This window comes from Onychostoma macrolepis, chromosome 21 (assembly GCF_012432095.1).
Source record: "Onychostoma macrolepis isolate SWU-2019 chromosome 21, ASM1243209v1, whole genome shotgun sequence".
Classification (NCBI taxonomy): domain Eukaryota; kingdom Metazoa; phylum Chordata; class Actinopteri; order Cypriniformes; family Cyprinidae; genus Onychostoma; species Onychostoma macrolepis.
In genome coordinates, this window is record NC_081175.1 from 15,732,933 (window position 1) to 15,760,393 (window position 27,461).

The 27,461-nt window shown below is 36.4% G+C and overlaps 4 protein-coding genes across 5 annotated transcripts in view; 3 read left to right on the plus strand and 1 right to left on the minus strand.

The window, feature by feature from the left end:
- The first annotated feature begins 867 nt into the window (after positions 1 to 867).
- Positions 868 to 6,454, plus strand: LOC131529446 (V-set and immunoglobulin domain-containing protein 10-like 2). Its single transcript, XM_058759209.1, has 12 exons — positions 868 to 937; positions 1,214 to 1,567; positions 1,942 to 2,220; positions 2,335 to 2,610; positions 3,310 to 3,567; positions 3,651 to 3,911; positions 3,987 to 4,277; positions 4,431 to 4,739; positions 5,286 to 5,408; positions 5,504 to 5,528; positions 5,619 to 5,710; positions 5,804 to 6,454. The coding sequence occupies exons 1-12, from the start codon at positions 868 to 870 to the stop codon at positions 5,902 to 5,904; spliced, it is 2,439 nt and encodes an 812-aa protein (XP_058615192.1). The 3' UTR covers positions 5,905 to 6,454.
- A 135-nt stretch (positions 6,455 to 6,589) lies between these two features.
- Positions 6,590 to 10,737, minus strand: chek1 (checkpoint kinase 1). The gene is made up of 13 exons (XM_058759212.1): positions 10,562 to 10,737; positions 10,246 to 10,318; positions 9,938 to 10,161; positions 9,719 to 9,783; positions 9,541 to 9,610; positions 8,668 to 8,856; positions 8,482 to 8,586; positions 8,189 to 8,284; positions 8,021 to 8,102; positions 7,750 to 7,915; positions 7,368 to 7,499; positions 7,152 to 7,253; positions 6,590 to 6,963 (listed from the first exon to the last, which is right to left on the minus strand). The coding sequence occupies exons 2-13, from the start codon at positions 10,308 to 10,310 to the stop codon at positions 6,871 to 6,873; spliced, it is 1,389 nt and encodes a 462-aa protein (XP_058615195.1). The 5' UTR covers positions 10,311 to 10,318; positions 10,562 to 10,737; the 3' UTR covers positions 6,590 to 6,870.
- Positions 10,738 to 11,113: 376 nt separating this feature from the next.
- On the plus strand, positions 11,114 to 16,882 carry cfap53 (cilia and flagella associated protein 53). Its single transcript, XM_058759211.1, has 8 exons — positions 11,114 to 11,499; positions 11,902 to 12,131; positions 12,214 to 12,387; positions 12,469 to 12,772; positions 13,638 to 13,856; positions 13,943 to 14,159; positions 14,921 to 15,023; positions 15,112 to 16,882. Exons 1-8 carry the CDS (start codon positions 11,431 to 11,433, stop codon positions 15,353 to 15,355), a joined length of 1,560 nt encoding a protein of 519 aa, XP_058615194.1. The 5' UTR covers positions 11,114 to 11,430; the 3' UTR covers positions 15,356 to 16,882.
- Positions 16,883 to 17,888: 1,006 nt separating this feature from the next.
- Positions 17,889 to 27,461, plus strand: part of myo5b (myosin VB) — a 60,772-nt gene continuing 51,199 nt past the window's right edge. Inside the window, exon 1 of one of the 2 annotated variants that reach the window (XM_058758304.1) lies at positions 17,889 to 18,374. In XM_058758304.1, coding sequence (XP_058614287.1) covers positions 18,348 to 18,374 — 27 coding nt within the window. In that variant the 5' untranslated portion in view covers positions 17,889 to 18,347. The remainder of the gene's footprint in view (positions 18,375 to 27,461) is intronic. The other variant, XM_058758305.1, reaches the window with a different exon arrangement.

A 27,461-nucleotide genomic window follows, 5' to 3' on the forward strand; every position in this document is an offset into this window, starting at 1 on the left:
TCTTAACTGTCTTTCCTGGTGTGTTTATGCACTTTACATGGAAGTGTAACATGAGAAACTCATGAATGAATGTAGGGAGCACTCTGTTTCCTCTGCTTGGCTGAGCGGTCGCGGATGGAAACACGTGCACACACACACACACACACACACAAGTATAATTCTGACCTCAAACCCAGAGAGGGATGAGCTCAGAGAAGAGCTGGGATCTGTGATTAAAGTGCATCTCCTCGGGCTGTGATGAACCTGGCTAACTAACCTTGGAATCCATATTTAGAATTTTTTAATTGCACATTAGCCACATCCTACCTTGCAGTCTGCATTAAAACATTTTGGTAGTTAGACATAGATTGCATGGATGGTTAAAGTTATCAAATCCAGACTGATGAAAAAGATCTCTTATTGAATTCGTTAATGCTATAAGACCATTATCAAATCACTGTTATTTATTATTATTTTTTTATTTATATAAGAGAATAAATCATTGTGTTGGAACTCAATATGTATAGAGGTTTTTTATTTCTCACTGTGGGTGATGGAATGCAAGAACGGCCATCCATCTCGCCACCTTCAATAATATATGAGACACAGCTATCATTGTGTCATCCTAAACCTTTCTACTCCGGTCCACTGTATTCTTGTTCATGGAGGGGAAGGTCTGTGAATTATTCAAGCTAAATCAGTTTAGAAAGACTCAGCTGCCTCTTTCTCTCATTGAGCTTGTGGACTTCGGCAGTAATCATAAGCTCGGAGAGGTCGCATAATATTTATTGGATAGTTCTCTCTCTTTCTTTTATTATTATTTTGGAGACAGTTATTGTGCTTTTTTTACATCTTGGTCAAGGCATTGGATATGAGAGTCATGGCACCATGGTCCACAGAGTTTTAGGGGTGCCTTACATCTGCCTAATTGTTTTATTTCTACCCCTCTACCTTCAAGGTAAGAATGTCAACAACCATTTTTTTTAATATTCTGTTCAGTGCTGTCAACTAATTACTCCAGTCATATATTTGTTAACTGTTCCACTTGATTGGAAGTATTTGTTTGCTTGTCCAGTCTCTGATTTGTGGATTTTTTTCTATTAGTGTTAGCATACCAACATGAGGAAAATTATATATATTCACATTGTCTCATGATGTACCCTTTGTAACTTAATCAATGCTAAAAATAATTTGGAGCACTGTCACCTTCGAAATTTTGTGTGTGCTCTTCCAGGCGTAGAGATCTTGGACCCGGGGCAGGTGGTATACAGCGAGACCAGGACCAATGGTGTGGTGGGACGAGGAGTGATCTTGGAGTGTGGCCCTACCTTGCCCGATGTCTACATCTGGGGCTTTACCAAACCAGGCACAGACACCATCCGTGCCATTGTGTACAACTTTGGAAAGGGTCCTAAAATACAGAAATTAGCCGATGACTTGGGTGATCTGACAGTAATCAGCAACAGCGCCTCTCTGTCGATAGAGAAGCTTCCTCTGGCTGCAGAAGGAGTGTATACCTGCCAGGCACTGTATGATACCCTTGAAGGAGCCAAGTTGTATTACTACTATGTATTTCTGCGTGTTTTAGGTCAGTGGTAATTGGGTGTTGTCCAAGTACTGATCTGAACAATGGCTACATTTTAGGTAGCCCCTGATATTTAGGTTAGTGCAGAAACCCTAAATTTCCAGCATATGTTCTTCTTAACTAGCAGATACAGTACATCAAAACTATTGTTATATTGCTAGTTGAGTATAAATAGTTAAGTATAAGTAATGATGTTGGCATGAACTGTTTAATGTTACCATCTTCTAAATGAATAAAGGTAATTTCCAAGAAAAGGTTAAACTGAACCAACATTAATGTTTTATTTTTTAGGTTGCGCTAAAAAAGTTAGCATATTTTACAACCACTCTTTCATGGTTCATCAGTAACAAGGTTCTATTTTGTAATTACTTTAACAGTGCCAGTGACCAAACCTTACATTGTGATGAGCGACTCTTCGCCAGTGGAGGGCACATCAGTGACCATGCGCTGTGGCCTGGAGAACGGCACGGGGCCTATTAATTACATATGGGAACAAGAGAGCCGGGAAAGCCAGCTCACCACGGTGGCTGAGATCTATGACGACAACCGATTAAATGTCACTGATGTCAACCGAAATCACACGGGATGGTACAGGTGTATTGCCAGCAACCAGGTCAACCAGCAGCGCAGTGACCGAGTCTGGCTTGACACCATTTGTAAGAGACTCCTAAATAGTCTTTGAAATACTCAACAAAATTTGATGCATCATATCGCTTTGGTGTGCAATTGCAAGAGGATATCCTATGTAAATATCTCTGGCTCTTTTCCAGTTGGTCCAGACCAGCCTCAGATCGATGTCACCCCTTATTCAGTGACGGAGCGGGGTTATTCTGCCCTGGAAAGAGAGACGGTTTCTCTTCTGTGTCAAGCTTCTTCTAATCCCCCAAGTCAGTACGTTTGGTTCTACAACAACACCCAGGTGTATGCGGGTCCCCAGTACACCATCAGCAGGATCCTCCGCATGCACACAGGCCACTACGCATGCCTGGCTCAGAACACTTACCTCAACACCCGCTCCAGGAAAACCATCACCCTCACCGTCTACTGTGAGTGCTCCCACAAACCCCTGCCTGGATTCTGGTGGCCACCTTACAACATGCCCTTCTATAGCTTCTTCAAGTTTCTTTCTGCAATTTCTTGCATTTGCTTCCTCTTACACCTTTTCCTTCACACTAACACACTCACACGAAGGTACAGACAGTTACATAAACAAAGGTGTCAGACTTCCAGAGTGGTCGATTGTGGACGTGCATCTGGAGGAGGTGAAGGACAGTTCTGAGAGCTGAAGGTATACAGCTGGTGTGATTGTTTCTGTGCTATGACAAGTCAAGAAAGGTCAGGAGGCCTTGTATTGTTTTGTCATAACACCTCAATCTCCCCTTCATGCCTTGAATGTACATCTATTCTTGACTTACTGGGGTACTAACAACTCCACCGATACTGTATTCTAACACAGCAACACCTTCTCATGATATGATTTCAAATTTGGCTCAATTGTAGCAGGAATGATAAAGCAGATCCTAATGGGTGATGTTTTTAACAGATACCAATGCAGTAGTCCTGAACTTTCTAGAAGTCGACTAGCTGTTACCACTGTGTAGATAAATAATAGACACCTAATCCGACCTCTTCATTTGGCTCAATTTCAGGAACACTTCTCTGCCTCTATCAGTTTCCTAAATTGGCCCAAATCACCTAAGATCCATTTCACTGCCCTGTGTTACACAATCATTTTGTTCCCACAGATCCTCCAGATGGCGCTCCAACTTGCTCAATCCTACCAGTAAACAATCACTCTGACCTGGCTCTCCAGTGTACCTGGGAGGGTGGTATCCCTGCAGCCTCTTTGAGATGGACCCCGTATGTGTTTGGAGAAGAGAGCGAGGGACTCACAAACATCACCAAGATTCAGAAAGGTCAAGAGACTGCAAACAACTCCATCTACATCTGCAAAGGCTCCCACATCGCATCGAATGAAATCAAAAGCTGCAGTGTCAGAACTTGTAAGTGTAAAACCAAGAGCACCTTGTTCACTTTGAGATCAACAAAAGGTCAGTAAATAGTTTCTACATTCTCTTTATCCCAGGGATGCCCTACGGTGAGCCAAAGTGTTCTGCGTATGCAACTCGAAACAATGAGTACATAATGCTGTCCTGCTCCTGGGAAGGTGGGTTTCCTCGAGCACTGGTGTGGTGGGTCTCCAGCTCAGGGGACACGCAAGGCACATCTGAGGAGAACGCAAACATCCTGGTTTTGCGGTCAAGTGCTACCTACAGTGGCAAGGCCTTTGTATGCCATGCAAAACATCCATTAGCTAAGGAGACCAAACAGTGCGTTTTAAAACTAGGTAAGAAAGGGTCAGTCATTATTCTTGTGTCTGTTAAACAATCCTTTAAAAACGATCCTTTCTTTCTGTCTTTAGAGGCACCGGTCCTAGTGACCCAGCGCAGTATGATGACCGTCTATGAGGGCAGTGATGCCCAACTCACCTGTATCTTGAGTAGAAACTACCCAGTCACAGAGATCACCTGGTTCAACAACCTGAAGCAGCATGTGAATGAGATTCCCAAGAAGTACGTCCTGGAGCGAGCTGCTGCCTGGACCAACTTGACAGTGCGGGAAACGGACAGCAACACAGACAGTGGCCATTACTGGTGTTCAGCTACCAATGCTGTCGGTGGGGCAGAGATTCCCATTTTGCTGATGGTGAAGAGTAAGCAAGCTTTTACATATTACACCGACACACTACACTACACTTTACAAGGCAGATAGGCACAACGATGCATGCTATCTTTCTCAACTCCAGTAGCTCACTCTTTGGTTATATTAACTGGTTTTACAAATGATTTACCATTTAAATTTTCAGGGTACCCAATGCCCCCAAATATAAACATCAGTAAGATCATTTACAACAGTCGTCAAAGGACCGATGTTGACCTAGAGTGGAAGCTCCAGACTGAGGGTAACCTCACAGGGTTTTTCATCGAGCGCCAGAGGCTCCCTGAACCTGTGAAGAAAAGAAACAGTGACCTTCCCTGGCGGAAACTGGCAGACCTAGACCAGGATTCCCGACACTACCAAATCAACGATCTGGATCCCACTGGAGTCTATGCATTTCGTGTTACTGCAATCAACCACCACACCATTGGAAACCCTTCAGAGATAAAGAGCCCAGGTAAGAACACTTACAAAGGCATTGAATATCAGTGCATATCTAAACATGGATAACATAATCATTTACATTAAAATACCGAAAAAGGCAGGATATAATTTGATGCTGTTAGAAAATGTTTTAAGATTTGAGTGTTTTTTTATTGTTGTTATTGCGAAACAACAACTTTTTCGTTACCACTCACTATAAATCTAATGCTGTTGTTTTTTGTTTTGTCCATTCAGGTGAAATGCACAATCACTTGACCACTTCCATACCCACACATCTCCCTTCTTCTGTTCCTTTCCTCTTACATGATCTGCCTGTTAACTTGCCCTTTGACCTTTCCTGGGGTTATTTTTCTACTCATCTCATTCTGTCTGATAACTAAAGAAAGTGCATATAATCGTATAAAAAAAACAGTAATATACATTCCCAAAAACCAGTAATATACATTACAATTGTTCAGTATTTTGTAGTAAGCTCTTATGAAGATGTCCAATTGCCATGGTAAACTATGCAATTGTGACACTGATTTTGTGAAGCTGAAATAGGTATACTGTCTTCCAGCCGACCCTCCCTTCAATGCCTATCCAGCTGTGATTGGGGCAGCCATCGGGGGCATGATCATAGCCACAATAATCACTATACTGCTCTTCATGTATGTGGTACGGAACCGCAACAATAACCCACGTGAGTTATGCATCTTTAATGTTTCAAGAAATCAAATATTGTTTGGTTAACCCTGTAGCATGGTTACATGCTAATACCACTTTCACACTTTACAGGGCTTCATGACTTGATATTTGGAAGGTATGTTTAACAGTTTATATTTTTACAGGTATTCGATATTTTTTATTATTATAATTTCTTTACTACTTTAATACTACTTGTGCTTTTCAGGCAGAACAGCCAGTCTAGAGAGAACATAAACTTTCCTGAGGATGAGGGTAGTGGAACAGCAGAGGGGCAACCGAGCCAATCAGCTAGTCCAGGTACATCATGCCGTTGGCATTTGTTCATCCAACTGATATCAAAAAAATTTTCACTTCAACTTTTATAAAAAAATAAAATCCTTTTTTTTGCAGTGGCATCAATGGCACTGCCAAGGCCAACCGCAACACCTACAAACCTTCCCCCAGGCGAGGAGCCAGTCAACGTAACTATTACTGTCATGGCCTCAAGCTAAAGACAAAGCTGATCACAATCATGTTTATTACCATACATTCACTACAGGATGATAACACTTTGGAGATCAGAAACACTTTTTCATCATCAACAGAAGTAAACAAAGGGGGGTGAAAAAATTGTGTTGAATGTAATTTTATACTAATATCAATTTAAGAGTTTACTAGCAAGCACCTCCCATTTAGATAACCGCTTTAGATCGGCTAATTAATTAGTTTTGGTATAACTAAAATACAAGCAAATTTTCTTAATTAACAGCAGGATTGTTATCATTTTTGCTACATTTAACTTCTTGTGAGGTAATACAAAGCACATTTTTAGCAATCTTTCTACATCAATACACAGATTACTTAAGCACCTTTGCATTCACCTTCCATGTGTCTATTTACAATGAACTAAACTGATTTCAGCTGCTTCTAAATAACATGGGTTGAGATAAACCAATCATTTAGGTAAATGACTGAGTGATATTTTTGAACAAACGATCTTTATAAGCAAAAGGCACTCTTTTTTGAACTCTCAATGTTTAATAAAATGAAGGCTGAACCCAACTGGATGTCAATTTGATTCTCTAGACAGTGAATTGTCTAAAGCAAGTTGCACTATGGTCATATTACATTCTCTAAGATCTTTACATTTTTTCCTTTCTACTTTTTTTTAGTTTAAACAGCTTACTAAGCCAAACAGCATTATTAATGACATTTATTTTCAATTTAGTTTTTCACATTCAGAATCTCACATCTTGTCAAGGAGCAGAGATTAAACCTTATCTTCGTAGTAACGGAACACAAATGAACAGATAAACTTAACTTGAGAGCTTCTCCTCATTCCTTCACACACAAATCAGAAAAACAGACATACAACTATAAACATATAAATCTGAACACGTTCCACGATCATAAAACAACTTAGTGTACCTGTGTACGCATGTGTGAAAGCAGACTTTGCACGTAAAAATGGACACGCATCAATTCAAAGGCAAAACCTTTTGGTTACTAATAATGTCAGACAGCTTCTGTTTTAGTTTCAGGAATATCCTCTTGAATTCCAAACCGTCCCCCTAGAACACAAAAGAATAGTTTTGAGAAGACATTGATATTATCAAATCAATAATATTAAAAAAAAAATTATTCTTCACTCAGAAGATTCTTGGTATTAGTTTTAGTTGTGTTAACAATTCATTTAGAAGCATCATGCAATTAATAAATGAGAGCATAGAAGTAATTCAATGGTTTGGGTTGTTTTCACCTTTGACAATCGGAAATCTACTAAAATGCGTTCCTCCATTTCCAGGAAGTGCACTATGAAAATCAGCTTATTATTGCGGCGATCCATTGTGGACACTGTTGCCTATGAATCAAAAGAGAGAAAAGGAGACAAGATCGGTGCATTATACGGTTCAAGATTTAGTGCTAAGGATTTCAAATGCTTTAAATGGTACAACTGATTGTTTTATTTGGTTACCTGATTGGTGCAGCTCTGTTTCCATGTGTGACCCATAGCAATACATGCATCCCGGAGAGCAATGCAAGACGGTTCTGCCTTTACCGTAGTAAAGAACCTAGTCATCCTTCTCACCAACCGTTGCCACGGGCTCTGAAAAAATAAATAAATGAACAAGTATTTAATAACAATCCATTATTTATTAAACAATTAAATGGGTAAAAAATTACATATAACCTATTAGTTAAATCAAGCCAAATTACAACAATAAAAGTGCTATGGAATAAGAGCAAATATTGTTTACAGAAGTAACAGACATAAAGTGAACATGTACAAAACAAGCTACAACAAAACAATAAAATCAGCATACTATCATTAATATTCATTTTATAGAATAAGTTACCTGGCTGGCACCAGGTGTGCCAAGCAGCTGGCTGCCCAGCAGCATGTGGTCAAAACAGGTGGGCTGTGAAAAGCTGACACTGACATCAGTGTGCACCGTAACCTCCTTGTCCTCCCACAATCCCTGCGGCTCAGGCTGAGAGCTGGAGATCTGTGCCCTGTCATCACTGCAGAAACACACAGGTAGTGATGGATGTGGATTCTTAGAACGTAATACAGCATTTACTGTCTTTATACTAAACTATCAAGTCAGCTGTCTTAGTCATACTGACCTGTTTTTTCTTCTCAGCTGTGAAAGCTCAGAATCAGCCCTATGCATTTTGGTTACTGGTGTGTCACTCTGTCGTTTTACTGCTGTGGTCAAAAATTCATATCCAAAAGAATCACAAACATTCTTGAAAGACAAACATAATTAATGAGCTGATCTTTGAAAGCAGTACCTGATTTGAAACTTCTGCTAAACCATCGGTGCTTCTTAATTTCAGGAATGGTGAACCTGTCCTCTGGATTATGCAGTAATATCTTAGAGAGCAGACCTGACAAACAAAATAAATCACAAACTTCAGCAACACAGGTGTTTTAAACATGTTTCTGTGCATCTGTGCAGGTGTTCTGGGTGGCTTCTTCCTGGTCCAAGTCAAAAGAGGACTCAAGTCTGGTCTAAATTAACACTGAAAGGAAATTCAATTAAATACTGAAGTATACCGAATTAAATAACTCTTAAGAAGCTTACTCAGTGGAACAGCATCAATTTTCTTCCAGGGTGTGAGATAGATTTTCTTCTCTAGCCAATCCAAATACTCCTGACAGTTTTCACTCGGCTGGTCCCATGGTAACTCTATGGAAAAATGCAGCTTACAATAGCTAAACTCTCAACAAAGATGCAGTCTCTGACACACACAGAATACTGATGTCTTACCTCCAGCTAACATTGCAGTGAGCACAATGCCACAAGCCCAAGTGTCCGCAGGTTGAGCGTGGAATGCTGAGCGTGACATCAGCTCAGGGGCAACATAGGGCAGAGTGCCACACAGACGGTTCAATGCCCGCTCCCGGCCACGGTGGCGGAACATGGTAGCCAGTCCAAAATCAGAGATCTTCAGATTATCTGAAAAGAGAAAATATCATTTTTAATTTCATTTCATTATTCTTAATTCACAAAATTTATTTAATCTTATTTTTGTTCCCTAGTAAAAAACTAATATATTTAAAATACATTTCATACTAAGTAAGTACAGTTCAAATCTATTACCATATTTACGGACATATCGATATATATATAAGACTTATTGATATAAAAATTATAATGAAACATTATTTGGAGTACTACTTGTGCACAATTCACATTTCTTAATATTAAGTCTAAAATGTGTTTTAATGTCACTACTAATGAGGATTCAACAAACTTTGATAATATTTTTCTTTGAATGTGAGATATTTAAAGTCTACATGCAAGAGTTCCACTATAGCACAATCAAATATACTTTAGTATATCTTTAGTTGGACTTCAGTACTTCCGCACAATTAAATATATTATATATATATATATATATAATTTTTTATTCATTTTTTACATTTTTCCCCAGCACTTTCTTGCCCCCTTGCCCCCAAACCTCAGAAGATATATCTCCTTAGATATTAATAATAACAGAATACAATTTTATGGCTGTCATAAAGTTGTACCACAGCTATCACTGTTACATATATTAGTGTGGCTGGAACATTGCATTGATCAATCAGAAGCCAGAATCTGTTTTATGACGACATTTAACACAAGACCATTCAGATGCACCTTTATCATCAAGAAGAATATTCTCAGGCTTTATGTCACGATGTGTAATGCCAACACTGTGAAGATATTCCTGTAAGCAAGAGAGAAATCTAGTTTTACAACAAAGGTGGCTAAGGAGTGAAAACCATTCACAAACACACCAGAGTCAAAGAAAAATATCATCAAAACTGACACTTACCACACCAGCTATTAGCTGCTGAAAAAACCTGTGCGCCTCCTTTTCTGGCATCCCAACATCTGGCTCTGTCAGAATTGGAAACAAATTACATTTTGAGTAGAATCTTCAACATTTGCTCATCACAATCATTCAGACCCCACCAGATCTACATAATACTGGACAAAGAAACAGCTCCAACAAAAAACACAATGAATATGTCCCAATCTACGTTTGGCTCACCAATTCTGTCAAAGAGCTCTCCTCCGCTACAGTACTCTAGGAAGATGTACTGTGTCGTCCCCTCACTCCTGTGCCCAAAGAAACGTACGATGTTTGGGTGTGAAAGCATCTTGCATATGCAAACCTCCTTCTTTACATTCTCTATACAATCCTTGGCTTTTGCCATGTCCACAACTTTCACTGCCACAGCCTCTTCTGTCTTCTTGTTGACCAGCAGTCGCACCCTACAATAATTGGAAGCAGATTAATACATTTTAAGACTTTAACGAATCAGGATGAGACTAATAAAAAGGACACTGGTCACTTACTCTCCATACGCCCCCTCTCCAAGGGTCTGCACCACATCCCAGTCTTTAACAAAAGGCACAGCCATGATCTGATCTGTGGACACAAGTCAGAACGTCCTTGAAAACTAGTAGTAATAGCAGTACTTTTGACAAAAAAAAAAGAGCATAAAAACCTAAAACACTTGCACAGAATATATTAGTTTTGTGTAACTGTTAAATAAACAAAATTACACACGTTAAATAAGACTATGTACGCAATTGTATACAGTGAAACGTCAAATCTGATAACCGTGGACTGTCCAATGTTTCGTGTTATTTTGACAAAAAAAACACATACCTTAACGTTACGTGTCACCAATATCAGTGTTGAAGCTGTCGCATTTGATGCAGGTTGCTTATTTATTCTTTTGGTATATTTACACACCCGTTATAAGTACATAGACAGAAATATCTGTGATAATACAAGCAAGACTGTCCAAACTTTGGCGCGTTCTGGAGACTTGACATCACCGGAAGCGCTTTGAGGAGAGAAATTTTAAAATAAAGGTTTAAACAAGCAGCGACTTTAAAAATTAGGTGAAAAGTTTCATGTAAACTGGAGTATTCATGGTATCCTTTTCGTCTTTGTTTTGTTCGAATTGTATTGTAAAACTGTTCAGTAACTAAGAGCATCAAAACCATACAAAATAAAATATCAGATATGTAAACGAAATATGAATGTGAGTTAGATATGGATTTTTTTTTGTTCCTGCGCTTTTTACTATAGTTTTAGAGAATATTGATTAGGATTAGATGTGTAAATGTTTGATTGTCTGGGTTTTTATTATTTTCTTTTCGTACAAGCAATAAAAAGTCAATTTGGCGGCCTTTATTTTGTATAGTTTCCAACGCTTGAAAACTATACAAAATATAAGCTCGCCTGTCACGGTGATCAAGGGAAATAAATTCACAGTCAAGATTAAGGCACTTTTTGTGATACGACATTTAATTTGAAAGCATTTAAATATTGTAAAGCATAATTACTAGTTGTCTTAATCACCATCGTTATTATCACAACAGGAGCTGAAAGCAGACTAATGTCGCCTGTCGTTGTTATGGCAACGTCATGTCAGTTCCGCAAACACAACTGTACCGTTGGAGGGTTATTTCTAAAGCTAGCTAGACTCTAAGAAAGTGGAATAAAAAAATTAAAAAAAAACTTTTACCATGTTGACGGCCCACCGAAGCAGGACACGATGTCGGGAAGTAACTGGACCTGGACATTCAGTGGCACTGGTGAGTTATTAGTTATGCTGGCTTGACAAAGTTTGTCAAAGGCTTGACAAACCGATTTATTATTATTATTATAAGTAACTTAGTAGTAGTAGTAGTATATAAAAATGTCTGACCCAATTTTTCCTAAAACGGTCAATCAAAACTGCTCAAAATCCCATAGATTTACATGGAAAGCTTTCTTTCTTTCTTTCTTTTGTCCTTTCTCCAACATAAAGTTTATCTTTCAAACTTTTCAATCTAGATCCCTATTAATCTCTTTTATAATATTTTTAGTTACGGTAATGAAAGGTACTGTAAATGTAAATTCACGTACTATTTTAATGTAGATATTTAATAAAGTACATACATATTATTTAAATTTTTAGTTTTTGTTAATATTCATTTCAAATATGTGCATTTCAGAGAGCAAAGCCTCCTTTATCCAAAGACGTAGATGACCTCTTTCTGCGGAAGAGGAAACAGGAGGCCATACGGAATGAAGTGCTGGAGTTTACCAAGAATCAAAGCTCCTGTGATGTGAGAATGCGATGGGAAAGGAACACACAGTGCCGGATGGTGTCGGCCACTATTAGTAGACGTCTGCGGGAAGCAAGAGAGCAGTACCAGATGGACATTGATGAAAGGAGGGAAAGGTTTGAATGGAATAACCTCATAAATTATTAAGAAATCATCTCATTGTATAGTGTAATGACTTTGTCTGGCTCTTTTTGACAGGCTTCGTGAGCTGCTAGAGTCAGAGGAGCAGGAGTTCTTCAGGGAGATGGAGGCAAAAAAGGAGACAGTGTTGGAGAGGCAAGCTAAGATGCTTGAAAGAGCCAAGACTCTGCGAGAGAGAAGAGAGAGTGAGAGACAGAGACTCGTTGCTGAGAAACTTGATCAGCTCTTCAGGTAGAAGACCGTATTATTAGTGATTGGGAGAACCTGAACTTTGATTCAAACTATAAGATGTTCCATCTTCCTGTGTTTTAGAGAGCAAAGTGAGGAGCTGCGTGCCGTGCAGGTGAGGCGCAGACAGGATGAGGTCTGCACCGAGCGTGCTGCTCAGATCCGTACTAAGGAGGAAGTGCAACGAATGCAACAAGAGGAAAACAGACTGTTCGCCCAGATGTGGGAGAGCGACAGGCTGGCTAAAGAGGAGCATCATAACCAGGATGTTCAACGGCAGAGAGAGAACAACCTCCAGCAGAAGGAATACCTGCAGGCACAGATGGAAACGACTGAGCAGCAGAGAATACAGGCCAAGCAACTGAAGCAAGAGGAGGCCCAGTTACTGGTATTGATCATATTATTCAATAGGATGAATCAATCAAATCAAGCCACAGTTATTATTAGGGATGCACGATATGTCTGACATTTTTTAAAATTGAACTGTATCACTTCAGGCATGCTTATTTCCCTTATCACTGAATATCACTGAAACTTTTTGAAATGTTTTAATTAAAAAAAAATAATAATATTACAACTAATATTTTTAATAATAAAAATATAATATAACTTTTAAATAATTTTAAGTAGCATTGATTGCATTTATAATATTAGAAAAATGAAAGAAAATATAAATATCAGAACATATTCTATTTAATATACATTTCTTATTAAATATAAAAATGTTTTTAAAATAATATAAATAAATGAATGTAAATATTATACAATTATTTAATAAAAGATTATATTTAAATACTACATAAAACGTATACTACTGTTTCTGTTAAATCTCATAATGTAAGCAAATCACAATATTAATCTTTAAAAGTTGTAATGTTAATATTAATTAAAAATAAAAATAATATTTATATTTAATCATTTAAGTTTATATACAGTATATATTATTTAATATACTCTTATATTATTAAATATAAATAAATTAATAAAAATAAAAATATAAACAAATTTTAAAATAATATAAATAAATAAATGTAAATATTGTACAATTATCTTGTTGATAATAATATTTAAAACTGAATAAAAAAAAGTATACCACTGTTAAATATAATCTTTAGAAAATCTCAACAAATCTTTACAAACCATACGTTTTAATGTGTGATGCCTAAATTGACTTGCTGCATTAAAAAATGTTTTAAAATACAGTAAAATGTTGAAGCTGCGGCACTCATTCGTGTGCACGCTGTGCTCCTTAGAGAGAGCACAGGGAGATGCTTCGTATGGAGGCAGAGAGAGAACACAGACAGAAGCTCCAAGACCAGGAGAAACGCCGTAAACAGCTGGACCTTTCACTTCGGTTGAAGATGAAGCGCCTGGCACGAGATCGGCAAGAAGAGCTGGCTCTAGATATGAGCATCCTGGAGCAGCTAATGACTGAAGAGAGAGATGAAAAGCAAGATGAGGTCCTCAAAAAGGTTAGATTTCACACTGTGGCCATTTTTGACCGTCACTTAAAGAAATGTAAATTTCTCATTTTTTATCAAATGTTCTTCCTAAACAGCTGGAGCGTCAAGAGGAGCAGCGCAGGTACAGGGAGTATCTGGCAGAGCAGCTGGAAGAGCAGAAACAGCAAGAAGCTGAGACGGAGCAACTGTTTGAATCAGAGCTGCAGCAGGCCTGGGCCCGCAGGGAGGCACAGTGGCGTCAGGAAAAGGCAGCAAGAGACCGACTTATGAAGGATGTCATAGACACTCGCCGACTGCAGATCCAGGAGAAATGTAAGGAAAATGCTTTAAAATCATCCATTATAATGCAATATAATATAATATAATATACCGGTACTTTTTATACATCAAAGAATCCTGAAAAAATGTATCATGGTTTTGACAAAAATATTAAGCAGCACACTTTTCTACACAAATAATAATAATAATTATCATAATCATAATTGTTTTTGAGAGCTATGTCAGCATATTTTAAAATAAAATAAAAATTTAAGTAAAAAATTAAAAAGAAAATTTATATTAAATGTAATCATATTATATATATATATATATATATATATATATATGAAGAGTTCATTTGCAAAAACAGATAACTCCAATTTTTAAAAATCATGTTTTTTCATTGTGCATTCCAGTTAATCTCAATCAAACTGCAGTTGAGTTATTTTGATTAGGTAATAAATAGATAATAAATACTAGCTAACTAACACAATAAAAATATTATAACATAATAAAAAACGAAGTTATCTGTTTTTGCAAATAATCTCTTCATATATATATATATATATATATATATATATATATATATATATATATATATTGTTCATTTTATATAAATGCAGCCTTGGTGAGAATCAAAAAATCTATAAAAGAATCTACAAAAACGTTTCATTTTATATATATTTATATATATAAATATATATATATATACACACACACACACACACACACACACACACAGTAAAAGATATATATTTTCTGATTATTATATTTATATAAAATTTATATTATAACGGTGTTATTTTTCTCTTTAGTGAATGAGAATTTGCTGAAACAGGCTGAGCCTTTCAAAGAGAGAGAGGAGCTCGACCGAATCCTTGAAGAGAACAAATTGCTGGATGAAGAAGAAAAGACTCGGTAGGTTCCTGTCTCTCAAAGTTGATCAACTTAATCACACCTATACCAAAACACACAAAAAATAATATTTTGTTTGCTAAATTTCCAGTTTAAGGGAGGCCACTCAAGAGTATAAGGCTGATTTATTGGCTCAGATGCTGCACCGCCAGCGCATTCATGAAGCAGAACAAGCTGAGAAAGAACATGAGTTCCAGAGGGGTCTGTGGTACCAGGAGCAGTACAATAAGAAGATCCAGGATATCCTCTCAAGGCCAATATCCGGCACCACAGCAGTTCATCCCTTCAGGAGACGAGAGCGCCCCTGCTCCAACTTTGGTGCACAGTTGGCATAAATCCAACACATTCTATTCTCAACATTATTCATAACATGAGTATAAAATATTCTAAAAATGATATAAAAATAAAAAATAGATTTAAACTTTCAGTGAACTTCCATGCTTAAATACCTTACATGCTCATTTCTGAATAACTAGACGTTGTATATTTTACACATTTGTGTGATCTGTGATCAGATTCATTATTCCTGTGCTAAAGTTTGTATTCAGACTTAAATACAAGTCTGACTGGATTAACTTGTTTTGAGGCAGATATTTGCATGTTTAAAAGTCAATTATTTAAAGAAAGCCAATCATTTCAATGAATAGACTGCGAATAGTGTCCTCTTTTTGCAAGTCAGTCACATGTCCTTATACACAGCGTCTAACACCAACCATCTAATTAAAAACAATAGAAAACCGTCCAGGGTTGCTATGAAACATGTACAGTACATAGTATCAAGAGAGGTCAAAAGGTTAAGGTTCAAAAATTACACAGTTAACATGCAGACTATTTCCATAATGATTTAGCAACAGAGTTTTACACCAATAAGCTGCTGGGTTAAATGTTTAGTGGGCGAATGAGTGGGTGGATAAGTTTTGACGCTGCAAATACCACGACAGCTCGTATATGGTGAAGAAGTTAGTCAACACCCAATACCTTACCTAGGAGTGGTATGGGTGTGGAGCAATTGGTCTGATGTAATTTTTGTCTTTTTTCTTACTCACTTGGCTGTTCAGACAGGTTTAACTTTTACTCAAGCCAGTGTGGGACTACAAAATTCGGCAAAGTACACTACAATCTTTTTAAGCATGACATGAGAAATATACAGCATCTGAATAATTCAGAGCTCTGATGATCATTGTGTCTGTGGATATTTGTACATTTTCTAAGAGAAGATGCGTGAACATGAACTTTATGTCAAGGTAGGTCAGGCATTGCTACTCTTTCATTTTAGATTTCCACATCACATTAATTACAGTATGTGGTCCACTAAGAGATACAGGTTACAGCTTTATTAATAAATACATTAAGCTAAACATGTTCATGTTTTCTGTCCTTATTCAGGATGTGAGCAGTACTTAGACGTTTCTCATTCTGAATTTGTTTCATCCTATGGTTTAGCCTACTCATAGCTTGTGTCCACTCTGCATTTTGCAGATAAGAGTAGAAAGGCTGCTGTGTTGCTCAGCTTTGTGTCTTTGATTAATCATGCAGAAACTGAGCACACACAGTGCACACTATCTGATTTTTCTAGGCAGCTTCTGCTCTCAAATATTTCTGAGAAACACAAAAAAAGTACATGTATAGAGTCTTGTGTTAAACGTCACATTGTATGATCAAAAAGAAATGGGCCCAATCAGTTTCATCAGAGTAATGTAATCTTGGTGCAATGATGTGTTTTTATGCATTTAATAGCTTATACTGTGTAATAAGTAGACTATTTTAGCACTATGGGTTTCAAGGTCTAGCTGGAGACAAAAAAGTATTTTAAAGTTATAATAATTTGATGGAGTAAACATTCATGTAATCTAAAATGCTGTCAGATGACTGTCAAAATCACACTGCATTTAGTAATATGTATATGTAATTGTTTTGTGTAGATCTATGAAGCCATTCAAAAATTATAAATGAAAAGTTAAACAAGACTGCAGTTATTTAAAAATTGACTTGAATACACATTTTCCAGAAGAAACATGCATTCAATTTTTGATTTAAGAGTAATTTAGAATTTTTACTTTTGACATTTTTGTTTGGTCTAAAGGCAAAATATTTATGGAATAACTGTCCAGAGAAAGGAAAACAGTCTCTAAAAAAATTACATTATTGGAAAAAGTTGATATTGTTATTTCTTAAAATATTTTACATTTAAATTTGCATTTAGTCAATTAGCAGATGCTTTTATCCAAAGTGACTTACAAATGAGGACCAACACTAATAATTTATAATAAGACCCAAATTCAGCTATCAGTATTCACAGTACACACTGTAATGGCAAGTTTTCAGTGTAAGCTAGTGGTACACAAGCTGGAGCAAAAGTGCAATACAGAAAAATAAAGGGGGGAAAAAATGGATTTATTATAGGAAGTGCCTTTGTTTATGATTTTGGTTTGTTTTAAAATATTAATAAGAAAACCATTTTGTTGTCATATGCCAAGTAAACTAGAGAGGATCCCTTAAGTTTACACCCACATCAAGTGTTTAGATTTTTAAAAGTGTTCTCATTTTTTTCCTTTTGGACATCATTATTTGTCATTCACACGTACGTATATTTACATCTTATTTACAGCTGAAACAAATGCGTGTAGCTTTGCATCTCTCTTCATTTGGTGTTCAGAACCAATTTAAATGAAAGCGACACTTTTACAAAGGCAAACGCTTTAAAAATGATCTAGTAATATTTTATTATTGCTGTCTAAGCAGAAACAAGCGGACAGTCTTTGAGCCACGACATTCTCATATCCGTCAACATGTGATTTGTAGTGCAGTGCTGTAATTGGCCAGAAGGTGTCGCTGTAGACACACTGTGCCTTTGATCCATGAGCCTGTGCCACTGCGGTCATGTCAGTCAGCGTGATAGAGTCCATGGAGAAGGGAAGAAGGGAGGGAAGCAACTTCACTCCTGCTTTTTGACAGTTACATATTTTTCTCATATGTAACCAGTACCTTTTGGTCATTATTATGACTCAGTGATTAGTCGTGGTCATCGCTTATTTTAACAAGATTTTTAATATGTGGAGGCGGAGATGAAAGGGGCTTGTCCAACTCAACTTCAATTATGGGGACAGACACCTGCCGTGATCAGGCGCGGCTAACGCGCTAACATTAGCAGTCAGAGGGAGTTCAAAAGTACAAACCAGCACGACAGGACGACATGGACTGGTGATAGGACACAGGAAACCTGGATTATAAACTTGTTGGGAATATCATCCTATTCAAACGGAGATATTTTAACCTTACGTGTGCTGATGTAACTAGTTTAGGTTGGGAGCTGCTGTATCTGGGATCATGTCTGTGACTGAACTCTACTCTAGGGTGAGTTGTTGGAATTAGTTTTATTTCACCATTAATAGCTAAATAAATAGTCAATAATATGAGACAGGTGAACGGTAATATATTTTATTTACTGTGTGAGTTAAACGACGCGAAGCGCCAATCTTAAATCTTCGTTTAATGTAGCGTGACTATCTCTTAATTAATCTCAAAACATCATAAAAGCTCACAAAAGGTAATATTCAACTATTTGACGCCTTGCAGTTCTGCTTAACTGCCTTTAACTTCCTATAAAATACAGGGAAGTATCGCGGACAGGTGTGTGTTTCTGTTGGTTTCGGTCTGTAAATTAGGTAGTTTCGGTGTTCGCTATGTCTCGAAAACCAACTGAGCTCCCTATCTAGACAGCACCTTTGAGCGCGTTCAAATGCGTCTTTGTTGCCAAATAATGCTGTCTATATAGGCAGCGCACTAAGATGAGGAGATACAGCCAGTGTTTATGACTAGCTCTTCCTCTTTTTGAGGACTTTAGTGACTCTTACAGTTTATATTTCTCTAATATGCCGCAAAAGGAAAGACGTTTGTTTGCGTTTTAGTTATATCTGTCAAAACCAGCGGAAGTAGTAAACAATAATTACCGTTTATTGGATATTAATGTACTGTAAATAATTTTTATAGATGAGCTGTTTGGCAATATTATGTAACATTTGTTGGGAGAAGGTGTTGCATTGAATTCCTCATTTGATATTTAAATCTTTTGGTTTTCTTGTGCAAGTTGGGATCGTTAATATGATCATTGTACATTTATTCTCAGGGTTCCCATAGGGAATTTTATTATGAAAAATTGAATTAGCAAATCTGTGTCTGCCTGTAAAATATTTTATTATATAGTAATTGGTACAAAAGACTGGAAAAAGTCATATAAACTTAGCAGTTATGCCTTGTAATTCCACAAATATGAACTGATATTTGTTTATTTGTATTCTATTTTGACCCCTGATGGAAATATATTTTACAGAGGGAAAGCTAGCTGTAAATATGATTTTACAGATTAGGAAATACCTTGGTATAGCCTCATTTATGGTCACATACGAATGCTGCAGGTGACTCAGTCTTTCCCAGTTGTTTGGGCTTGTATGCAAAAATAATATTTTTTTCCTCCAGTCTACAGCCGTGGACAGACTGTTCAGTTCAGTCCGGTTCTCTCAGAGTCACCATAAGGGTGGATTCATATTACACCAGTTCAGTCCCTTATTTTGGCCTTTGTGTTCTGGTATTGTTCAGATATTTTGCCCTAAATGTGTTCCACAGCTTTCAGGTCGTATTATTAGCTTGTGTGCTGTTATCTCAACAATAATAAAAAGGCCAAACCAGTGATGTCAATATAACCACCCTGCCCATGTGTGTCATCGATTACACTGAGAACAAATAGGGTAAACGTACCCATTAAGCACACTTCCATGTTTGAGATGAGATTATAAAAAGAAAAAATAATTTATTATCCTACTTGATGTCTTAACCAATTGATATGTTTGTTAATATATACGTCCTATAATTTCAAGTCAATCAGATCATTGCACGCTGAGATATGGGTCTCCATGTGTTCACACTGTCCGGTGGCCATTTTGAAAGCTGTCTAAAAACTTTCACCAGAAGAGGAGCCCCTTAAATGTGCGTTTTTTAGATGTTTAAGCCTTTATTTTGGGCAAGTTTCACTACTTATTGTAAAATTAAGAGATTAATGTTCAGACTTTTGCATATTATAACCTGGAACTTGGATGTGGGAAATAATTACAGTTAGATCCAAAAAATAGTTTTAGCAACAGATGCTACAGAACACAGTTAGCTGACTAGCTGTATAAGATTGTGTGCTACGCTAACATATTACTTCACAGGCATTGCTGGCTTGTACTTTTACATCCATAATATTATAAATTGACAGTTTATTGCTGGTCTGTCGTTTTACAGTGCTGTAATTTTTAAAGATTTCATATTATTTTAAGGTGAGCTTAAAGGGTGCACTGCTATGAAAATCACACAGCTTCAGTGTGACATCAATAAGAAAAAGTATAATTTCATAGATGTTATTAATAATAGTTGTTAATATTAAAATATGTATGAACTTAATACATGACCTAGACTATTTATTTAGCAAAAATCCTGTCATTTTAATAAATATTACATGAAATGTATTAAAATTTGTTGCTGCTCCAATTAAGCTCAGTGTGCTCTCTTTAAGATCTTCCACATTGAACGTCTATGTAAATACTTCAGAAACAAACTTTAAATATTAGCTGATGGTTGTCACTTTGTTAATCGATTTTCTATGGATTCTGTCGACTCAAATCTACAGACTGGCTCTGATCTTTGGTAACTAGCATTAACTTCTCCAGACTGTAAATCTGTGGAAAATCAGAGCAAAAATCGTGTAGTGTTCTCCAGGCTGAAGAGACTATAGATAAGTTGACGTCCATTTAAAAAGAAGCTTCATAATGAGGCTAGTTTCTGTGTTCATCCCCATGAATGGTTTGTTTTATTTGATTTTTGAATGGTACTTAGCTGAACGTGGACTAGCCTAGATGTTGCAATGTGCTTGGATGACACTTCACTATGAATATATAACTGATTAAATTGAACGCCTTGTTGCTTGATTTTAGTGTTCTGTTTTTTGTGTGATTGTACCTTTTGAAAAAATATATTTTTACAATTATTCTTAAATTTTCCTTAAAATAAACAAGAAATTTTAATAAAATATGATGTGAGCTTAATGGGAACAGGGGTGTGCTTAAAGGGTACAACAATGTGAATTTAATGATGTATATCTTAATTGATATACATTTCCTTTTTTCATTTAAAATAAAATTAAATATTTTTGTGTGAGAGATTAATATTTTATTTTAACATAACTTTTTGTCCTGAAACCAGTATCTTGTGCAGTAAAAATGTCTCAATGTAGATTTTGGTGAGCTTAATAGGTACGTTTACCCTACCATTGAATGGACAGCCAGGCATTTTTCCAGTGTAGGCCGCTGGTTCAAGGGGCTATAGATAGTCAGGCATTATCCTTATTTAACTGGATTTAAACACCCAAAGTCATCTGTAGCAACCCCCTCTTTCTCATCTCCTAATTAATCTTAATAATCTGCTTTTTGATAATCTGTATGGAAGACCAAGGAACAAATGTACCATCTTTTTTTTTTTTTTTCTTAGACTAACTTGCTTTTATTAAATAAGCTGTTTATCTAATATAATCATACACATACAGTACAGTTTAGGGGGTCTCATTTAAAGACCTCATGAAAAGAAGTAGGTGTGCACCTAAACATACTTTAAAACACATTTTGAATGACAAATAATTGTATAAATTGTTTTAAATTGCATTGTATGACTTAATGCTGAGTGTGTAAGCTACTATAGAGCCTGTTGTTGGAGCTTTGTGTCTTTCTTTGGTTATTGCTCTCAGAAAGAGGATTAGTTTGGGGCACAATGCACCCCTGCCTAAGTTTCTGTTCCCGTTACTGCATCTCCTTGATTAAACCATATGTTACGTCACTGTTGAGGTCCCTCAGTGCCTCTGGGCAGGTAAACAAGTCATGTGCTGGTCCAGGGGGAGTGGAGCATTGGGCTGGATGTGCGATCACACTCCATTCACTCATGGCTCGGTTAATGCCACTGTTAAAGTAACTGATGCAGAAACAAGAGTCTCTATGAGGGCTGGAGACAGAAATCTGAGAGAAGCACTAAAGAGCTTTTATTGTAATGTTCATGCACCTTTTTGTTTAAAAAAAAAAAAAGTACCTTTCTGAGTCCCAGTATAACGTAATTTGAATTACGGCAGGTTTAAAAATGGTTTATGACCAATTCTTGTTGTAACATCCCTGGCTCCATAAGCACAGCTCAAAGTTATACTATTATCCCAGTAATTATGAATGTAGTGGGCAATAGAGGGTAATATTGCTTAAATATTGATGAATTAATATTAAATTGTATTTAGATATTTTTCAGGATTTTGACTGTTTTAGATATTGCAATATTTATGGAGTTAAAAAAAATGTATAGGGGTTATTTTTTGAATAAACCATTATTTCAACTAATAAGATGGTTAGAATATTAGAATAAACATTTACAAAAAAAAATTAAAATAAAGATCAAGGTAAATAAATAATCAAGGCGTGGTATTCACTAAATCAGTACAATAATATTAAACTAGATAGAAAAGTTTGAAGACAAACTTTAAGTTGGCTTAAAAAAGCCTAGCCAGAAAGTGTGTAAAACTTTCAAAAGCTTGAAGTTTGAAGGTTTTCAGTTTGAAGTAGTTTGAAATATTTAAAAAAAAGTTTTAAAGATTAAAGTTTGAATGTTTTAAAGGCAATACAGGTTGTCAAGAAGAGCAGACACTAGGGTACCTGGGTGGCTTCTAGGGTGGTTGCTAGGGTGTTTCTAGGTTGCCTGGGGTAGTTGCTAGGGTGTTGCTATGCGGTTGCTAGGGTTCCTGGGTTGCTGCTAGGGTGTTGGTAGGCGGTTGCTATGGTAATTGAGGTGGTTGGTATGGTGATGCTATGTGGTTGCTATGGCACTTGGGGTGGTTGTTAGGGTGTTGCTAGGCGGTTGCTATGCCACTCGGGTGGTTGCTAAGATATTGCTAGGCGGTTGCTAGGTTAACGGTGTGGTTGCTAGGGTGTTTATAGGGTACTCTGGGTGGTTGCTAGGTGGTTGCTATTGCACTCGGGGTTGTTGCTAGGTGGTTGCTAAGGTACCCGGGGTGGTTGCTAAGTTGATGCTAGGCGGTTGCTAAGGTGTTGCTATGCAGTTGCTAGGGTACTCGGGGTGGTTGCTATGCAGCTGCTAAGGTAATATTATTGTGTTGCTATGGTACCCAGGTAGTTTGCTAAGGTGTTACTAGGATGTTTTAGCATGATTAGCAAAGTTACCATTATGTCTTTAGCATGATTAGCATGTTACTAGCATGTTGTTATCATGATTAGGAAGTTACTAGCATTATAGTATAGTAAAGTAAAATTGTAAAAACATATGTATTGTAAATTTGCAGTATACATCTCTGATATAATGCAATATATCTCTAAATGCATTTGGCAGATGCTTTTGTCCAAGTTGACACTGCATTCAAGGTACATGTATTATCAGACCTTGCTTTTCCTGAGATTAGAGCTCATGACCTTGGTGTTGCTGGTGCTGTGCTCTACTGTTTGAGCTACAGCAAGGCAACATTTATTTAGTGCACCTGCTCTCCTCCTGTTACTTTTCATTGATTTAACCGGAAGTCTCCCGGGGCAGCTCACCTGTTAACCCCTGCTACTATGCCTCACTCCTGATCCATCACAGTAAGGTACTGGTGTCAGATTTCACAGTGATTCAGACAATCGACTAGTTATTCCTGGACAGTGGTCAGGACAAAGATCACAGGTTGAAAATAAAAAAGTGTGACGCGTTCTCCAGGAAACACCTGATCTTTCCCTGTAGGGCTTTTGTGAGTGTGTTGCCAGTGATCAGGGTGTGGCTAGAGACACAGAGCTTTGTACTAACCCTTTACCCTGTAGCCTGAAGGGAAAGTCTGGAGAATCCAGTGACACATGAGACTTCCTGACATTGATCATTCCCAAGCAGAAATATACTAGGGATGTAAGAAAAGTTTATTTATTTCTAGTAATTACTGTTGTGAAATAAATGTTTTTAGCTTTCCATTCAAGCAGTCTTTGAAGTCAACATGAATTCACTGATGTCAATATTTAATGCTGTTTTTCTTTTATGAATGTGTCGGTGCGTTATATTCCAAAGAAAAAAAAATTGTCTTCAGAATTTTTCTTTATAATGTAATTTCTAATTTTTGAATTACATAGCATTCAAACATTCAACTGTAAGATTTGAGGTCGGAAAGTCTCTTATGGTAACCAAGACAGCAGTTGCTGTATGATCAAAATACAGTAAAAGTAATATTGTGAAAATATTACAATTACATTTTTTCCTACTTTAATATCTTTTCAAGTGTAGTTTATTGAATTTTCAGCAGCCATTACTCCAATCTTCAGTGTCACACAATCCTGTAGAAATCATTATATTATGCTGATTTGATGCTCAAGAAACATTTTTTATTGTTATTAGTGTGTTGAAAATAGTTTTTTTTTCTTTATTTTTGTGGAAACCGTGATGCATTTGTTTTTCAGGATTCTTTGATGAATAGAAAGTTCAAAAGAACAGCATTTATTTGAAATGGAAATCTTTTGTAACGTTATACATGTCTTTTTACCATCTTTTTTTTTTTTTGGAAAATTTCCTTGTATCTTTGCTAAAAATAAAAAAAATTATACAGACCCTAAATGTTTTAAAGGTAATAGAAGTAATAAAATACTATACATATTCTGTTTTACTCTGAAATACACCACATTATGAAGTAGGTTGCGAATGGAGTTTCATGTTGACTTTAAATATGAAATATGTTGTTTTTATGCCACTGGTGGAATTTGGTGCATTGTTGTTTCCAGACAGGTTTTCAAAACATTACTGACCTTTCTGCTCTCCCCTATCTGCCATTGTTTAGACAAACAGGTAGCTCTGGTTAGCAAAAGTGCATTGAATATTTGAGGACAAATACGTTCCTTAACCCAGTTTTACAGTGCATTTTGTGTTATCATTCATTATGATCCTTTGATCTCAAATCATTACAGCTGCTGCAAACACTCACAGCTCAGTTTAAAAGCTGACGTGGATCCAGGCCTCTTTGTTACACAGCTACAAGAAACCGTGCAAAACCAGTCACACAGGTCTCACCTCAGTTCCTCATCAGCTCCCTTCCGCCATAACAGCTTTTCCACTCTATCTGTGTCCTTCAAGCCCAACAGATCACACTGAGAGCTTGGACTCTGAGATAATGAAACAAAAGCATCACACTTCTTCACAGACAGCTGAATTGTTTGACTACTTGTATTATTTGTGTCAATGTATCACACACACATATATCTTGGTAGCAAGGATCCCCACTTGTAAATGACCCTGACAAACTTGTAGCTGATTGTATTGACACTGATGAGAAGTTCCATCTCATTACGGTGACAGGAAATGCATTGGAACAAGTAGCAAAGCAGTCAGGCTCACACGATGACAGGATGAGGTGTGGAATGGCATGCATGCTAAACACCCCAAAGAGAGTTTCTAGTCTGGTTAATGGTTTCCCTTCTTGGCTTTTATTAGAGATTCCGTCACTGCTTCTTTATGCAGTATCAGCTTTTATGGTTCAAAGATCATACCTGTTTCAGTTGATTGATTTTTCCGTTTGAGCTTTGCCATGCATGCTACTTCAGTTTGTGTTCTGAGTATTTGTGAGAAATCCAGAATGGGGGTTAACAATAGGGAGATTAAAAGCAAGACAGTTGTGTCTCTATTAGACATACAAAAATGTCACTGCATGAAAGATGATGCAATGTCTTTTATCTTGTCTGGTTATGTTTTTGCGGCTGTTGTTAAGGTATTGAGATGTGGCATCCAAGGCTGTCTTCCATCAGACATGCCATTCATGTTTTTCTGTCATAATTTAGAACAAGGTTTCCCGAAAGGGGCTTTGTGAGTTGATGGAAAAGCTAATAATTAATTATATAGGATGTAAAATAAAGAAATGGGGCTGCAAGGATGAAAGTGTTTTTTTTTTTTTTTTTTTATAAATAACTCAAGTTTATTTCAGACTATAGTCAGTTTCAGACTGAAGCACACAGAACATTTCATTTCTATAATTTATATTTTACAACCATAATACATCATATAATGGACCACAAAAGCCCAAATGAAGTTCTTAGCAATGCATATTACTAATCAAAAATGAGGTTTTGATATATTCACGGTAAGAAATTTACAAAATATCTTCATGGAACATGATCTTTACTTAATATCCTAATGATTTTTGGCATAAAAGAAAAATCGATAATTTTGTATATAAAAAATTATTTTTGGCTATTGCTACAAATATACCCCAGTGACTTAAGCCTGGTTTTGTGGTCCATGGTCATATATATATATATATATATATATATATATATATATAAGATTCATTAGAACCATATTATATCTTTTGTATTCATAATTAGAGTTTAACCTCTTAACTGTCACTTCACTATTTTACAATTAAATCCTAATCTAATCATGACAAACCATATATGGTTGGAAAGGTCTAAGACTCCTAAAGAGATATTTTACCACTTTTTTTATTAAATTATGTAGGAAAATGTATAGATTAATTTATGACGTGTGCACCTGAACAGGAATTCTGACCTTTTGTCACAGAAAGTCTTCTTAGTTGCCTTTTTCTCTATCACGCTTTAGAAATCATTAAAAATTATATATCAATTGAAAACTTAAAATCTCAAAATTCATCCTTTGAAACCCATTTTAAAATCAGACATTGCATTACCATGGAAATGGTACATCAAAATCATCTTACAAAATGTTTTCGTTCATGAATTATAAAAATTTAAGTTTGGATAGTGCACTATGTCTATGTTCAAAACTGTGAGTGACAGTTAAGGGGTTAAACAATAATAATAATAAATATATTTATTATTATTATTTTATTTATTTATTTTTTTTGTCCAGACAATGAAAAGTATGAGGTCCAATTTTGTTTTCTTCAAAATACCTTCTTTTGTGTTCCACAAGAAAGAACGACATACAGAAAGCCATACATTTTTGGGATGACATTCAAGTAAATGATTTTGGGGTGAGCTATGCTTAAATAATGGATTTCAAGTGTGAGAAACCCATAAAGAGTTTTTCAGAACCTTTTTCCTGATAGTGTACTTAACCGTACATTCTTTAGAATTGCCGTCACTTCAATGCACTCATTTTCCATGCCAGTTTTTCCAGACTCACAGGAAATAGTTGATGAGCAAGTTTCTCATTCAATTCAACATTTCTCTGAGGAACCAGTATTGATTAATCCATGTGAAAATCCCTGTGAATAACTGAGCCCTTTATAGAAGCTTATTAGTATAATAATTCTACTTTATATTAAAGGGATAGTTCACCCAAAAATGTAAATTCTGTCATTAATTACTCACCCTCATGTCCTTCCAAACCCGTAAGACTCATTCATCATCAGAACACAAATTAAGATATTTTTGATGA

Coding starts and splice junctions, on each gene's coding strand:
- LOC131529446 (XM_058759209.1), top strand. CDS start 868: ATGGTCCACAGAGTTTTAGGGGTGCCTTACATCTGCCTAATTGTTTTA. Junction 938..1,213: donor TCTACCCCTCTACCTTCAAG/GTAAGAATGTCA, acceptor GTGCTCTTCCAG/GCGTAGAGATCTTGGACCCG. Junction 4,278..4,430: donor CATTTTGCTGATGGTGAAGA/GTAAGCAAGCTT, acceptor TTAAATTTTCAG/GGTACCCAATGCCCCCAAAT.
- chek1 (XM_058759212.1), bottom strand. CDS start 10,310: ATGGCTGTGCCTTTTGTTAAAGACTGGGATGTGGTGCAGACCCTTGGA. Junction 9,611..9,718: donor AGCAGCTAATAGCTGGTGTG/GTAAGTGTCAGT, acceptor TCTTGCTTACAG/GAATATCTTCACAGTGTTGG. Junction 8,103..8,188: donor TAGCAGAAGTTTCAAATCAG/GTACTGCTTTCA, acceptor TTTTGACCACAG/CAGTAAAACGACAGAGTGAC.
- cfap53 (XM_058759211.1), top strand. CDS start 11,431: ATGTTGACGGCCCACCGAAGCAGGACACGATGTCGGGAAGTAACTGGA. Junction 11,500..11,901: donor CTGGACATTCAGTGGCACTG/GTGAGTTATTAG, acceptor TGTGCATTTCAG/AGAGCAAAGCCTCCTTTATC. Junction 12,388..12,468: donor AAACTTGATCAGCTCTTCAG/GTAGAAGACCGT, acceptor CCTGTGTTTTAG/AGAGCAAAGTGAGGAGCTGC.